At 40.8% G+C, this 14,487-nt stretch overlaps 1 protein-coding gene across 2 annotated transcripts in view; it reads right to left on the minus strand.

The window, feature by feature from the left end:
• The window catches only part of VIPAS39 (VPS33B interacting protein, apical-basolateral polarity regulator, spe-39 homolog), a 28,996-nt gene that overhangs the window by 11,033 nt on the left and 3,476 nt on the right, over nucleotides 1–14,487 (minus strand). For both annotated transcript variants that reach the window (XM_036735208.1, XM_036735209.1), the window contains exons 2-10: nucleotides 12,453–12,545; nucleotides 7,025–7,124; nucleotides 5,657–5,803; nucleotides 3,542–3,580; nucleotides 3,063–3,127; nucleotides 2,386–2,442; nucleotides 1,734–1,826; nucleotides 1,279–1,312; nucleotides 645–747 (exon numbers count right to left, since the gene is read on the minus strand). In XM_036735208.1, coding sequence (XP_036591103.1) covers nucleotides 645–747; nucleotides 1,279–1,312; nucleotides 1,734–1,826; nucleotides 2,386–2,442; nucleotides 3,063–3,127; nucleotides 3,542–3,580; nucleotides 5,657–5,803; nucleotides 7,025–7,124; nucleotides 12,453–12,545 — 731 coding nt within the window. The remainder of the gene's footprint in view (nucleotides 1–644; nucleotides 748–1,278; nucleotides 1,313–1,733; nucleotides 1,827–2,385; nucleotides 2,443–3,062; nucleotides 3,128–3,541; nucleotides 3,581–5,656; nucleotides 5,804–7,024; nucleotides 7,125–12,452; nucleotides 12,546–14,487) is intronic.

The following is a 14,487-nucleotide window of genomic DNA, read 5'->3' on the forward strand; positions in this document are numbered from 1 at the left end:
TTTTCTTTACAGTCTCTACCACCACCAGCCTCTTCTCAAAGTGCAACAAATCTTGATAAATACATCTTATTCTACAACCCTCAGTCACATCTGGTCAGTGTCCATAGCCAGAGGAAGTGCTTCACTCATCTTCATTCATCAGTCAGGGTGAAGCAGCCCAGCACTTTGCTAGTGTTTTAGAATAGAACCTTACTAGCAGGAGCCGATACCCATAGGTAGGAGCTCTAGCCCCTTCTACAGTTTTGAAGTGAAAAAATGAGAATAAATTATACTCTTTAATCTCATCCTGAAAGGCCTAGACTGCCAGGGGCAGCCAAGTAGTAGCAATACCAAAAATAATGATGATAATGATAAAAATGATAACTCACACTTAGACAGCACTTCATAATCAAGGTGCTTTCCTTAAAACAACCCAGTGAGATTGGTAGTATAAGAATTACACCTCTTTTACAGATAATGAAACTAAAGCTCAGAGAGGTTAAATGAGTTGTTGTTAAGGTGACACAGTCACTAGACTGCAGAGCTGAGATGTGACCCATCCCCCATGTCACTTTCCAGTCTACTAGATGACCCAATCTTCATTCCTAACAGTCTCTGCATATGGAACTTTGGTAGTTACTGTTGACAGATGGAGTAGCTCTCACCTGAAAAGGTCCAGTAGCATCTTCTGATCACCTATCTCCTTAAGAAAGTGAATGAGATGTCTCAGGGCAACCTGTCGCACTTCTAGCTCTCGGAAAAGGATCTCTAGCAAGGAGTAAGTGGAGAAAAAGTAAAATAAATCACTCAGTTACATGTTGATTGGTTGCACTGAATTGCTTTCCCCCCTCTTTTTTAATCTGTTACATGGAAAGGCTGTCAGGGTAGAGGAGGAAGACAGACAAATTTGGAAATTAAATGGGTGCAAAAACGGAAGGCATCAATAAAAATATACATTTAAAAATTCAGAATAATCTAATCATGCTAAATGTGAAACTAGCTTCCTTTCTAATACAGTTTTCTCCTCAAATTCTAGCAGAAGCTAATTTATCCATCACATACCCTCCAGGGCCTAAAGGGAATACTAACTGGTAAGAGAACTCAATTCCCACTAACTCATCCTGCTTTGTCCCCTAAACTCTAGCTCAGCTACCTGCCTATGCATAAGATGCAGCAGAATTTGTGATTAATAGGTTACGATAAAGATGAACCGCTAATCACTTGGATATACACTCCCCCGCCATGATCCTACATAAGAGGCAAGGACCTTGACTGCAAGCCAGTCCAAACTATGCCCACCTTTGCTCAGGGTCCTCTTGAGGAAGATCAAAACCTGAGGAAAAAGGGAGAAGATAATAAGGTTACAGGGCCCTTTACCTCAAGGGTGGTTCTCTAGCCTCTGAGCAGCATTTTAGCAGAGGCCAAAACCCATCAGAGGTTGGCTAAGGCAAAGAACAAGCTCGTGAAAAACCGACTGAATCCTTGAACACAACATCCCTCGGAAATCACTTGTTCTTGGTGTCCACAGCTGTCTGGAGCCAGTGCAGTACATGACCACTTCCTATCCTCTCAACATTACCCTTCCTCAGGATAAGAATGAGAGTGGAACAACAACTTCCAGAACAGCAAAGTTACTGACTCTATGCCCCACCACACTCCCCACATCAGCGGCTGTGCCACTGAGAGCCCCAAGAGGCACCTCCGGCACCAAAGTTTGTGGCTGCCAAGGCTCCCGCTCCTGAAATAGAGCTCACAGCAGTAATGACGTTGCCATCGTGGACAGACACAGCTTCTTCCAGAAGTCGGAGCTTGTCCTGGAGGGAGCGAAACCTCTCTAGGGAGCAGACCTGGCAGGGGGCAAGAGGCAGTAAGAAGAAACTGGAATATGGCTTCCCAGCCTGCACCACCAGCTTTGAGGAAATCATACTCCTAAACTGTCTTTTCAGTAATCTCCAAGAGTGGTGCCAAGTTCAGGAAGTGTCACTGGTCTCAGCTGTTACATCAAGATCCCTGTGCACATTCCAGGCCTGAGGCTTCCCCCCAAATCTTTCCCCATTAGCTCTGTATTCTAGCGTTATAGTCCTGAGGAAGCCTTGGAACTTGACCTCCACCACAAGTCCCACCACAGCCCATCACCCAAGGCAGATCACCGGGGTATGACATCATTCCCATGTGTCCTTTTCCCTTCCATTCAAGCTAATCCACACCAAGCCAAACAGTGCTGCAAATACTCCTTAAAATAGGCATAAAATCTTTGACCTGTTGGGTTCGGTTCTTTCAGAAACCATCCACGTTCACCAAATGACAGGACGGAGTTATGAGAATGAAAGACAACCCTTCCTTGGAGACAATGTGCCCAGCATATCAAGAGCTACCTCCATGCCTTTGTTTCCATAATGTTCTTACCTTACCCTTCTGCAGACGCCTGACTGTGTCACTGAGGCTCCAGTCGCTGCTGTAATCCTGAAATATTAGCAGCTCGTGAACCCCACTGGGATCAGAGGCCAGGGTATCGGGATGCCAGCTCCTCACCCCAACCTCACAGGTACCAGGAGGCCTTGATCTCAGGTGGCTTGGTTGACTTCACGAGATCCTTTGTCATGAAGGGGGAGGTATTTAGTAGGAGCAAACAGACAAGGGAGAAGCTGGGATTTCGAAAATGGCCTTGATAGGAAGCTGAAAGCTAGTTTTTTTCTGTGTTACTGAAAGCACTGAGAAAAAAGAATCACAAGGGAAAGAAGACAGAAAGAAAGGGATTCTTTCCCACAACCCTCCAAAAAGTAGCTGTAAATGGAGCCAATTAGTTCAGAAAACCAGAAACCCGAAAGCCACCATCTTAAGATTTCCACCCACTAATGCTGGTTTTGTGCAGTATCTGTGCATTCATCCATGGCCCAAGCTTGTGAAGGGTTAGAGCGGCTTCAACACACACTCTAGATTCTTGGCCTCAGAGAGAATTCTTTGCTCAGGAAAAGCTATTCTTTCTTATCCATTCCACTGCAATCTCTGCCCAATTAAGCCTCCTTTGCCAAGCCACGTGAAGATCACTGGTTTCTGAAGTATAATTTCTAATAGTAACTCACCTTATATTCACCCTTAGGTCTTCGCAGCTCTGGAGCATAGTTTTTGGGAGGTACATCTGAGAGGGCTAGGGAAAAAAAAGCAATGGGCTCAACACATCCTGAATTCTGCCTTGTCACCTCTTCCTTTAAGCAGGCTTTCTTCTCTAAAAGGTTCTCCAGCATATTAGACTTAAGGCCAAAGACAGTGACCCTCTCATGTCTGCAGTCAAAGCAAGACATTATTCCAAAATTATGTCCTACTGTTAGAATGGGGGCAAGGGGCGGGGGGGTGGGGAAAGAGCAGGGAGTGGATATATCACTATACCCTTTATAAGGCTAAAACAGTTCCTTCCACACAGTTCAGCAGTTCTTCCTAAGCTCAGAGTTCCAAAAGGACATGCCACCTAGTTCCCCAACTCTTCAGACTGGATATTAGGCCAAAAACTACTCCCCACAGCAAGCGAGGGAAGATACTCCAATCCCCAAAGCCCAATGCCTACCATCTGAAAGGGACTGGAAACTCCCAAGTCTGCTTCTTCCTAAAGCCAAAGAACATATGGAGAATGAGACCCAAGGTTCAAGCTAAGGTGGTCCAGGACCACTAACAATCACAAACATCCACTGGGAACAGAAGAATTAAGTAACAAATAAAAACTGGCTTTTCAATCATGCTTAAGCTTTGCACCATTGCTTTATATACATACATCATCTCACTTGAGCCTCATAACAAATGTTTTCATCTTAACTAAAAGAAAAAGTTTTATAAACAAAATCATTGAGAATTATGAAATCACAATAAAAGTATATTAAATAAAGTAATTCTTTATTAAAACAAAGACTTATTTAGAAAATATTAACAAAATGAACATTTTTCTAAGGCTAAAATTATTAAGAGCAAACTTTTCTTATTTCCTAGAATCCCTCCCTGTAGAACTGGTTTATTCACAATTCAAAAATACTGGCACTGAAACTTGGTAAAATGCCCCCAGTGGAAGTGAAGCCTTGGTCACATGATCCAAACCATGAAATGTATGCTTTCCTTGATATCTGGATGGGGTTCTTTTATTTGGTCTCCACAGATTTGTAACTATGAACTTTTTAGCCTTTATGGAAAACAGAACTTTTTATTAAACTGCTATGGCATAATGGATAGAAACCAGGTTTGAAGTCAGAAAAACCTAGGTTTTTGGGGATTTGACAAACCTATTTCTGACATGGCAAGGCTGTGTGACCATGGGCAAATCACTTAACCCCTCAGTATCTCAAATGAATTTAAGACTTTAAGTTACAGATGGAGTTGCCCATCTACATCTATACAGGGAGTGTCCACATCAGGTGTTCTTTACAATGATGAAATCAGAGGTCCAGATCAAAACAAAAAATTTTCTTCAAAGACAATACTTCAAGCTAATGCTCCTACAAAAGAAATGCTTATAATGCATTTTTCTCAGCAATTCATAACTTTTCTCTTATTAACTCACCTTAAATTTGAAGTTGCAGCCCAAAGCCTTTCTGAATAGCTTGTCTGCACCCACTGGGTTAATGTGGCATTACAGCACTCCTAGCATTCATTGTATAATAGCAAGAAGGCTGGACTGGGAGTTGGGAGATCTAAGTTCTAATTTCAGCATATCAACTAACCGTGTGACTGGCTGGACTAGATGACCTATCTGAAGGGTCCCTTCCAGTTTTCAACTCCTGTGATTCTCTTGGCTGGTGGCTGGGTTATCAGCTTTCTGTCTTGGCCACAAGTACTCATCTATATTGTCTGACTGAGCTATTAAAGTTAATTAAAGAGAAGCCTTCAATTTTGTCTCTCCAACCTTCCAGAACTCAAACTACCTGCTTCTCTTACGTATAACAGAGAAAGAAACAGTTAAGAAGGGTGTACTATATCCTAATAATGTACCAGTTTTTATATTTTTTCTTATATTTAAGCCTGTCATATTGTAAGTGCTTAAAAAATATTTACAGTCATGACTACATCAAAAAGAGCTGACTTTCCACTTTAGTCTTAATTTCTTCTCAGCTGTGAAGGTGAGATCTTTTTATGTTCTAGAAATTAGTCTAAGTTATATAATAGAGCCGAGTACATGAGCTACCTTAAAAACCACCTACCTAATGAAAGATCATAGCTATGCCTCATCCTTTCCAAAGCAATGACGATCAGAGATCTGAAGCTGACAATGTCCTCAGACACCATCTAGTCCAACCTCAATGTTTTAAGAGTCAAAACTAGGGCTCAGAGAATTGAAATAGCTTGTCAGAGTTAGTTGCCCCATGTGGATAAGAGGCAGTATGTGGATGTCCTCTGACTCTAAATCCATCACTCTTCCCACTGCACCAATGTCACCTTGCCCTTGGCAATTCAATGCCAACCCTACCAACTAAGCTCTGGAGACATCGCCCCTTGATCCAGCCATTCAAAATTCTCCACATTTCCTTTTACCCACGAAACCTTACAAAGTGACAAAGGTTTACTGAATTAGCTGTCAACTCCAATAAAGCATGTTTGTCCTTCAGTTTCCCTTTCTTTCAGATTAAAAGAGAATGTTGAGCTGGATCTTTTAATGCCCAAGGGAAAGGGAAACTTCTCACCCCTCTTCACTCTTTACCTTTGAAGAAGCTGCTCAGAGAGTAGGAGGAGGCAGGCTTGGGTAGAGGAGGATACGAGGATAAGCTGTTTCTAGTCTTCAGCTGTTCACGTCCCTCAAGGGAGGGGCCACCACCGGAGGCTGTCTCTTTGATAGACCAAGAGATGCCTGCATGATAGAAAAGAGTCAACGTGTAGATTTGGTAAATCTTAGACAGAAGGCAAATCTCCATGTTCCTATCTCCCAGTGGGTACTCTTAAAAACTCCACAAGGGATTCTGGCTTCATAAATGATCCTGCCTCCTAAAATCAAAAAGGACATTAGGTGACCACAGGAGGAGCTAAATGTTAATAGTTTAAACAGTGCTCAATAATGGCCGGGTGGCAGGATTTGGTGGCTAAGTAACACAGTCTTGTCACAGATCTATGGGAATCCATTCATAACCACAGCTCACAGGCACAGCTGTGCAAGACACAACAAAGAATGGATAATTTTGCTTTCTGAGAATAAAGGATGTGAATGTCACATACACTGTCAGAGGTTGTTGCTTGTTTGGTTGTTTTTGTTTAACTGTTTTTCTTTGTTACAAGAAAGGGTTTAATTGATTTTGGTGGGAGGTGAGGGATAAATGGAGAAGTGACTGTGACATAAAAATAAAACAAAGACATCAATAAAAAATGCATATTTTAAAAAGTAGATAGGGAGGGCATGTTGGCACATCCTCTAGTCTCTGCTGCTGGGGAGGCTGAGGCTCAGGAATCCTGAACTACAGTTGGGCTAACTCTGAATTGGGTATTCACTGTAAATCAGAAACCAATATGGTAAGCTCCTAAGAGCAGAGGTGGTCTAAGAGAGGCAAAACAGTCCAAGTTGGAAAAACGATGAGGTTAAAGCTTCCATGCTGATCAATACAGGTATCTAGCTTGTCAGTGGCTACATACTTCTAGCCAGGGCAAGATAGGGAGAGCCAATCTCAAATTAAAAAAAAATGGAGACAGAAAAGCTCTTTCTTATATCTTTCATGGGGCCTAAAAGAGGTAGTGTGGATGAAACTTGCCAGTCCGGAGGGCTTGGGTTCCAATTCTGCTTCTTACCCATATAAGCTGTGTGACCATGGACAAGTCATTTAACCTCTCTAAGTCTTAGTCTCCTCATCTGTAAAAGGAAGCAGGTGGACTAGAAGGCCTTTATGGTCACTCCGCCTCTAAATCTGTTATCCTGTGATCACCTGTCTCTTTGGAAGCCCCCCGGTCAAGGACAGACTTTTAAAGTGACTGAATTTTGAAAGTAGAGAAGGAAGGGATGGGAGGGACACTGGCTTAGGCAGGTGAGTTCTCTACTAAAAGACACAAACACTGAGGATGACTGCCTTGTATTTATTCTACTTACTCCCCACAGGTTCTCCACTCCAGCTCACCCTCTCCAAGTCATCGTCATCATCATCCACAATGTCCCGAAGGCTGTTCACTGCCCGCTTGGACTCCTTCAACTGCAAATGGACAGAAATCCGAGAATCCAAGTCACCTCTTCCTCCTACTGCCCTCCATCAGCATCCAAACTTATTTAGCAAGATGATACCAGAGGAATTTGGGACACAAAGCCAAAAAGCTAAATGATTAGTACTGAAAAGAATTTCATTTAATACATCCAAAATGCTCAAAAAGAAAATTAACAAAAGGGATTGATTACAGGAGCTATAGGTCAGGTTTCATAGAATAAATATAAAATTATCAGGGGCTTTCAAGTTCTAATCCAAGTTAGAATTGTTTGTGTAACTTGGTATGTGACCAAGTTCCTCTTGGAGATTCAGTGAGTTTTTCCATTACTAAGATGTAGAGGATATCACTCATAATATTCCTTCTTTATTTGTGAAGCTGATTTTTGAACTCATATTAGACTCAAATGAAAATCTTGGTCCATTCCCCACTTTTTCATCCTATCCAGTTATTACCCTCCTCTGCCCATCCCTTCTGATGTCTTCCTGAACCCATGTTCTGCTGTTAGCAAAAACTCTGTCATCCTAAGCTGCTGCTGCTTCTCACACCCTTCCCATTTCATACAAGAAAATCTGGCCCCCTCTGGAAGAAACTGTATTCCTGACCACTATCTCCAGCATGAGCTGCTCCTTCTCTAATGCAGCTTAACAAATAACTAGGAGAAATAGACATACTCCTTCTTAGAATCACTGCCCGATCCTCCCTCTACCACGTTCACTTGGCAACTTCTCTTTCAAGGTTCACTCTATCTGCCTACATCTCCCAGCCTAGATCCTTGTTGCTGTAATGCTCTAGCCACCAAATCACTCTTGCTCCTAGCTGCTCAGAGTTCAATACCTAGCTTAAGGTCTTCCTCTATACCCTGACCCCGACCCTCACCTAAAGGGATTGCAAAACACATCTTCGTATCCCTTTGAACACCCCACCCTCTCAATCCATCAGACTTCTTAACTTTTAGCACCTTCATATTTATGCCACTTCAGTTACGCATAAAGATATCTTAAAATATTACCATCAATAAATGGTGCCAGAAAATAGGATGGAGGGAAATACACAGTTAGTAATCATAATTCTGAAAAAATTTTATACCAAGTTTCTCTACTAAAGATCTGATTTCTTAAATATGTAGAGAACTGAGTCGAATTTATAAAAATAAGAGCCATTTCTCAATTGATAAGTGGTCAAATGATATGAACAGGAAGTTTTCAAAGTAATCAAAGCTATCTATAATCATGTGAAAAATGCTCTAAATCACTATTGATTAAAGAAATGCAAATTAAAACAACTTTGAGCTACCACCTATCAAATTGGCTAAGATAACAGAAATGGAAAATGACAAACACTGGAGTAGATGTGGGAAAACTGAGGCACTAATGCACTGTTGGTGAAGTTGTATACTGATTTAACCATTCTGTAGAGTAACTGGGAACTATGTCCAAAGGGCTATAAAACCATGTATACCTTTTGACCAAGCAATATCAGTACTAGGTCTATATCCCAAACTGACTTAAAAAAAAAAAAAGAGGAAAAGGACCTATATGCACAAAAACATTTATAGCAGCTCTTTAAATAATGGTAAAGAACTGAAAATTGAGGGGATGTCCATCAACTGGGGAATAGCTAAGCAAGTTGTTGTATACACTTGTGATGGAATACTAGAAATGATGAGCAGGATGCTCTCAAAAAACCCAGGAAAGATTTACATGAACTGATGCAAGATGAAATGAGCAGAACCAGGAGAACATTGTACACAGCAACAGCAATATTGTACTATGATCAACTGTGAATGACTTAGCTATTCTCAGCAATACAACATTCAAGATAATTCTGAGGGACTTAAGATGAAAAATGTTCTCCATCTCCAGAAAAATAACTAATGGAGTCTGAATGCAGATCAAAGCATACTTTTTCTTTGCTTTCTTTTTCTTTTTTTATAACTAATTTATTTTTAGTTTTCAACATTCACTTCCGTAAGATTTTGAGTTTTAAATTGTCTCCCCCTCCCTGTCCTCCCCCCTCCCCAAGACAGCGTGCAGACATAGACTCTACTTATACATTCATATTAAACATATTTTCACGTTAGTCATGATGTAAAGAAGAATCCGAACTAATGGGAAGAACCATGAGAAAGAAGAAACAAAACAAAATAACGAAAGAAAAGGAGAGCAAAGAGTATACTTCCATCTGTATTCAGGCTCCAAAGTTCTTTCTCTGGACGTGGACAGAATTTTCCATCATGAGTCTTTTGGACTTGTCTTAGATCCTTCCATTGCTGAGAAGAGCCAAGGCTATCAAAGTCAGTCACTGCACAATGTGGCTGTTACCGTATACAACGTTCTCCTGGTTCTGCTAATTTCACTCAACATCAGTTCATATAAGTCTTTCCAGGTTTTTCTGAAATAAGCCTGCTCATCATTTCTCATAGCACAATAGTATTTCATTACATTCATATACCACAACTTGTTCAGCCATTCCCCAAATGATGAATGTCCCCTCAATTTCCAATTCTTTACCACCACAAAAAGAGTTGCTATAAATATTTTTGTACATGTAGGTCCTTTTCCCATTTTTGTGACCTTTTCAGGATACAGACCTAGAAGTGGTATTGCTGGGTCAAAGGGAATACACAGTTTTATAGCCCTTTGGGCATAGTTCCAAATTGCTCTCTGGAATGGCTGGATCAGTTCACAACTCCAACAAGAATGCATTAGTGTTCCTATTTACTTTATTTTTCCTTTTTGTTTGTTTTGGTCAGTGTTTTTTCCCACAACATGATTAATGTAGAAATGTTTTGCATGACTGCCCATGTATATCAAATTGCTTGCCTTCTCAATTCAGGGGAAAGGTAGAAAGGGAGGGAATTTGGAAAATTAAAGAAAAGAATGTTAAAAATTGATTGGGCAAAAAAATAAAATATTAAATCACAAAAAATATATGGTGCTTCTGTGATCCGGGAGTCTGAAATTCTCTTCTGATCAGAACATCCTATTTTTCTATTCTTCCCTCCCCCCATTCCTCTTGAACCTTTTTTTCTCTTAGAGTAACCCTCTGGGTCTTCTATCCCTTACTCTCAGGGATCCCATCAGCATGTGCTCAATTATATCTCTATTCAGATAACTCCCAAATCTATGTATATAATCCTAACCTCTTTCCTGAGCTCCAGTCTCAAATCACCCAATGCCTACTGTATAAACATTTCCACATGGATACCACAGTCATTTCAAACTCAACATGTCCAAAATAGCGTATTTTGCCCTAATCCCTTCTTTTTCCCTTACACACAATTTTTTCCCCTAGTTCTATTGTGTATCATCATCTTTCCACTTATCCAGGATCAGAACCTCAACTCTTCACTGACTTTCCCCCATATCTAATCAGTTGCAAAATCCTGCTGATTATACTTCTACAATATATCACACATCTATCCTTTTCTCTTTACTCACATACCCAATACCCTAATTCAGATTTTCATCATCTCTAGCTTGGATTATTGCAATAGAGCCTCCTAACTGTGCTTCCTGTTTTCAGTTCCTTCCCTCTTCCAACCCATCCAATTACCAAAATCATGTTTCTAAGCCACAGGTCTAAGTCATTGGCCTGCTCAAAAAGCTTCAGTGAGTCCCTATTTTGTCTCCAGGAAAAATAAAACTTCCTCTGTCTTCTATCTATCTTTATTTATCTAATTTCATTTTATTTCCCTTTATGTAAACAAACAATCCTACTAGCTGGTCCCCAAACTCAGCACTCCATCTCCAATTGTTCCTCATGCCTGGAATACACTCCAGTCTCTGTTTCTTAGAATATTTAGCCTGTTTCCGGACCAAATCCTGGGTGAAGTCTTTTCTGATCCTCCAAGTTATTAGCACTTTGTCCCTCACTGGACTATCATGTTTACACCATAGACTACCAGTGACTCATCTAATTGTGCATATCTTATATTCCCTTATTAGAATGTATGCTCGTTGAAAACAAAGATTATTGTTTTTATTAGTATTCCTATCCCTTGCACAATGCCTTACACAAAGAAGACCCTTTTTTTCTTAAAAGGGAAAATTGTTTTATGTGAACAAAATCAGTGCAAATAGGATATGGAGAGAAGTAGTTGCCTGAGAAGAAAAATCTTTCTACCAAATATTTCTAATAAGGGTTTAATGTCTAAACATATGGGGCTATGGTGGCACAGTAGATAGAAAGCCAGGCCTGGAGTTGAGAAGACTCATCTTCCTGAGTTCAAATTTGGGCTCAGACACTCACTGGCTGTGTGACTCTGGGCAAGTCACTTAACTGTTTGCCTCAGTTTCCTCATCTGTAAAATGAGCTGGAGAGTGGGGCAGCTAGGTGGCGCAGAGAGTAGAGTACCGGCCCTGGAGTCAGGAGGACCTGAGTTCAAATCTGGCCTCAGTCACTTGACACATTTACTAGCTGTGTGACCTTGGGCAAGCATTTAACCCCAACTGCCCTGGCCCCCCCAAAAAACCCTAAAAACAAATGAGCTGGAGAAGGAAATGGCAAACCACTTCATTATCTTTGCCAAGAAAACCCCAAATGGGATCATGAAGAGTCAGACACGACTGAACAACAACAATCCAAATGTATAGAAAACTAATAGAAATAAGCAAGACCAAAGGCCATTTCCCAAAGTGGCCAAAAGATAAGAACAAACAGTTCTCCGATAAGGAAATGCAAACTATTAACAGGTATATCACAATGCTACAAATTACTAAGAAAAATGCAAATCGAAACAACCCAGAGGTCTCACCTAACATCCAGCGAATTGGCAAAGATGACAAAAGATGTAAACAGTCAGCACTGGAGGGTTGTGGGAAGACGGCACTTAATGCACGGTTGGTAGAACCTTTTTAACTTGTTCTTTTTAATTTTTTGTTATGAGCTGGCTTTCGGAGGGGGAGGAGTGGGATACAGTAAGAAATATAAAATGTTTAAATACTGATAAAAATTTAAAAGAAAAGTTGATCTTTTTTCTTCCTATTAGTTTTTTCCTAACACTTCTCCTCTAGGTTTTCTACATTTTATGACCCTGAACATCTTCCAGACTGGAATTTCATAGAATTCAATGTGAGGGCTAGAAGAAACCTCAGAAATCATTTAGTTCAACTCCATTTAACAGATGAGAAAATTGAGACTCAGAGATAATAGGTAACATGTCCAAGGTCACAGTTACTGGACAGAAATCTCTGTGGAAGATGGTTTTAAGAGTAAGGCCAGCTAGAATGCTGATAGAGCGAGTTTCTGACTAGCAGTCAGGAGGATAGTTATACTTCCCAGTCTGTCCAGTGTCTGTCATGTACTTGGCAACCTACCTGAGAGAGTTCATCGTCATCATCATCAAACGTGAAAGCCTTGAACTTGGAGCTGTGCCAGTATTCTTCCTCATCAACTTTTGTCCGATTCATCTGAGGCAGGGAGAAAAGAAACATTCTTAGAAAGGCAGCTTAAAGGCAGCTTGATGCTGTAGAAAGAATGTTTCAAACACAGTCATAGGAGTGCTGGACTTTAATTGACGTTTTGACTTGTGCCAGCTATTAGAGCTCGTTTTACTTCCTCGTAAGTTACATTTGCAAATGGGGATAATAATACTTGCGCAACCTAACAGGGTTTTTGTGAGGAAAGTGCTTTGTCAACATTAAAGCATTTATTTAGATCTGAACTACATAAGGGAAAAAAAGATACGAATGCCCCTCTGATCCCCCAAATTTATTCTAAAGCACTACAAGGTTTTGGTTTTTTTTTAACTCCAGATCCTCAGAAGGCAGGGCAAGATGAGAGAACTTGGGAAAGATACACTTGCCTAGAGCACCTAGGTAACAACGTGATGAAAGAGACAAAGTATATGACAGAGTCAGAAAGACCTGCCTTCAAATCCCACCTCAGATATCCAGCAGTGAGTCATTTTACTGCCCCCCCCCTCAGCTTCCTCATCTGGAAAACCGGGATAATCACAGTACCTACCTCACAGGGGCTGTTGTGAGGATCACATGAGTTAATTTACGTAAAGTACTCTGCAAGCCTTACAGCGCTCCAGAAATCCTAGCAACGTTTGTTATTATTAGTACTATTACCTTTCCTACTCCTGACAGCAGGTGCATAGATGACTCATTGGTTCTTCAACATAAATACAACACTTCAGTTTTAGCTCATCACTGGGTCACAGATATAGATCAGAGGCCACCTAGGCTAACTCCTTTTTTACATAGAAGGAAACTGAGACCAAGAAAGGTTAAGTGACTGCCCAAAGTCACACAGTTTTAGACCAGAAGGGACCTCAGAGGCTACCTAGCCCAGGGGTACCTGTGGCCTCGACTGAATCCAAACTTCACCAAACAAATCCTTTTATTAAGGACTATTTTATATTTAATTATTATTATTTTATTAAAGATGAGATTCTAGTCCAACCTCCTCATTTTATAGATGAGGAAACTTACAACCAAAAAGGTCAGGTGACTGTTCAGGGGTACACAAATGTCAGAGCTGGATACGAATACAGGTCCTCTGACTCCAGCGCCAGTGCTCTGCACTGTGCCACAGCTACTTCACCAACAGTAGATACTGGCCAAGTGTCTACTACACGCAAGATGCTGGGATAGGTTCTGAGAGAAATACAAAGAAAAATAACCTCAAGGAGCTTACACTCAACTTTAGGAGAAAGACGCACAGAAGCTTAGGTGAAGGGCTAGCAAGTGGGCAGAAGTGGACAAAGTTGTCCAGAGTCAAGAAGACCAGGGTTCAAGCCCTGCCTCTGTTGTATGTGGCTGTGTGACACTAAGCAAGTTATAATCTTTCAATACTCCCAGGAAATTCTGCAAGCTGCAGAGAAAAATGGCACAGATAGAGCAGTTCCTATCATAACCCCCAATGCTTATGAAATCACCAATCTGGTCCAAACAAACAAAATAAAGGCAGTAAATAAATGCTGAGTATAGGATGAAAGGACAAGAAGGCTACCACAAGAACTCTGAATGTATGAACTAGGCAATCAGGGCTAACTGAGTGAATACTACACAGCAAACAGAACTACCAGCGCTGTTGCTTACTGCTCAATCTCCACTTCATTTACTTTCAATTGTATTCTAAATGTTTGGGAAGTGAGGCTTTTGAATGGCAAAAGACATGTTAAAAAGCTGTATTGGCAAGGCACACACCAAAAGGCACCCATCAAAAAGTAATGTTTTAGCCCCAAACAGGAAGTTCTGTCCACAATGCTACCTAAACCACTCCTGGTAATTGGCTTGGAAAGGTTCTTGGAAAACTATAGTGTAAGCCAAGAACTGAAAAGCAAGAAATGAATAAATAAAAATACAAGACTAACAAGCAAAGAATAACAGCAGCTCCAAGAAC

Source organism: Trichosurus vulpecula, chromosome 8 (genome assembly GCF_011100635.1).
Source record: "Trichosurus vulpecula isolate mTriVul1 chromosome 8, mTriVul1.pri, whole genome shotgun sequence".
Lineage (NCBI taxonomy): Eukaryota > Metazoa > Chordata > Mammalia > Diprotodontia > Phalangeridae > Trichosurus > Trichosurus vulpecula.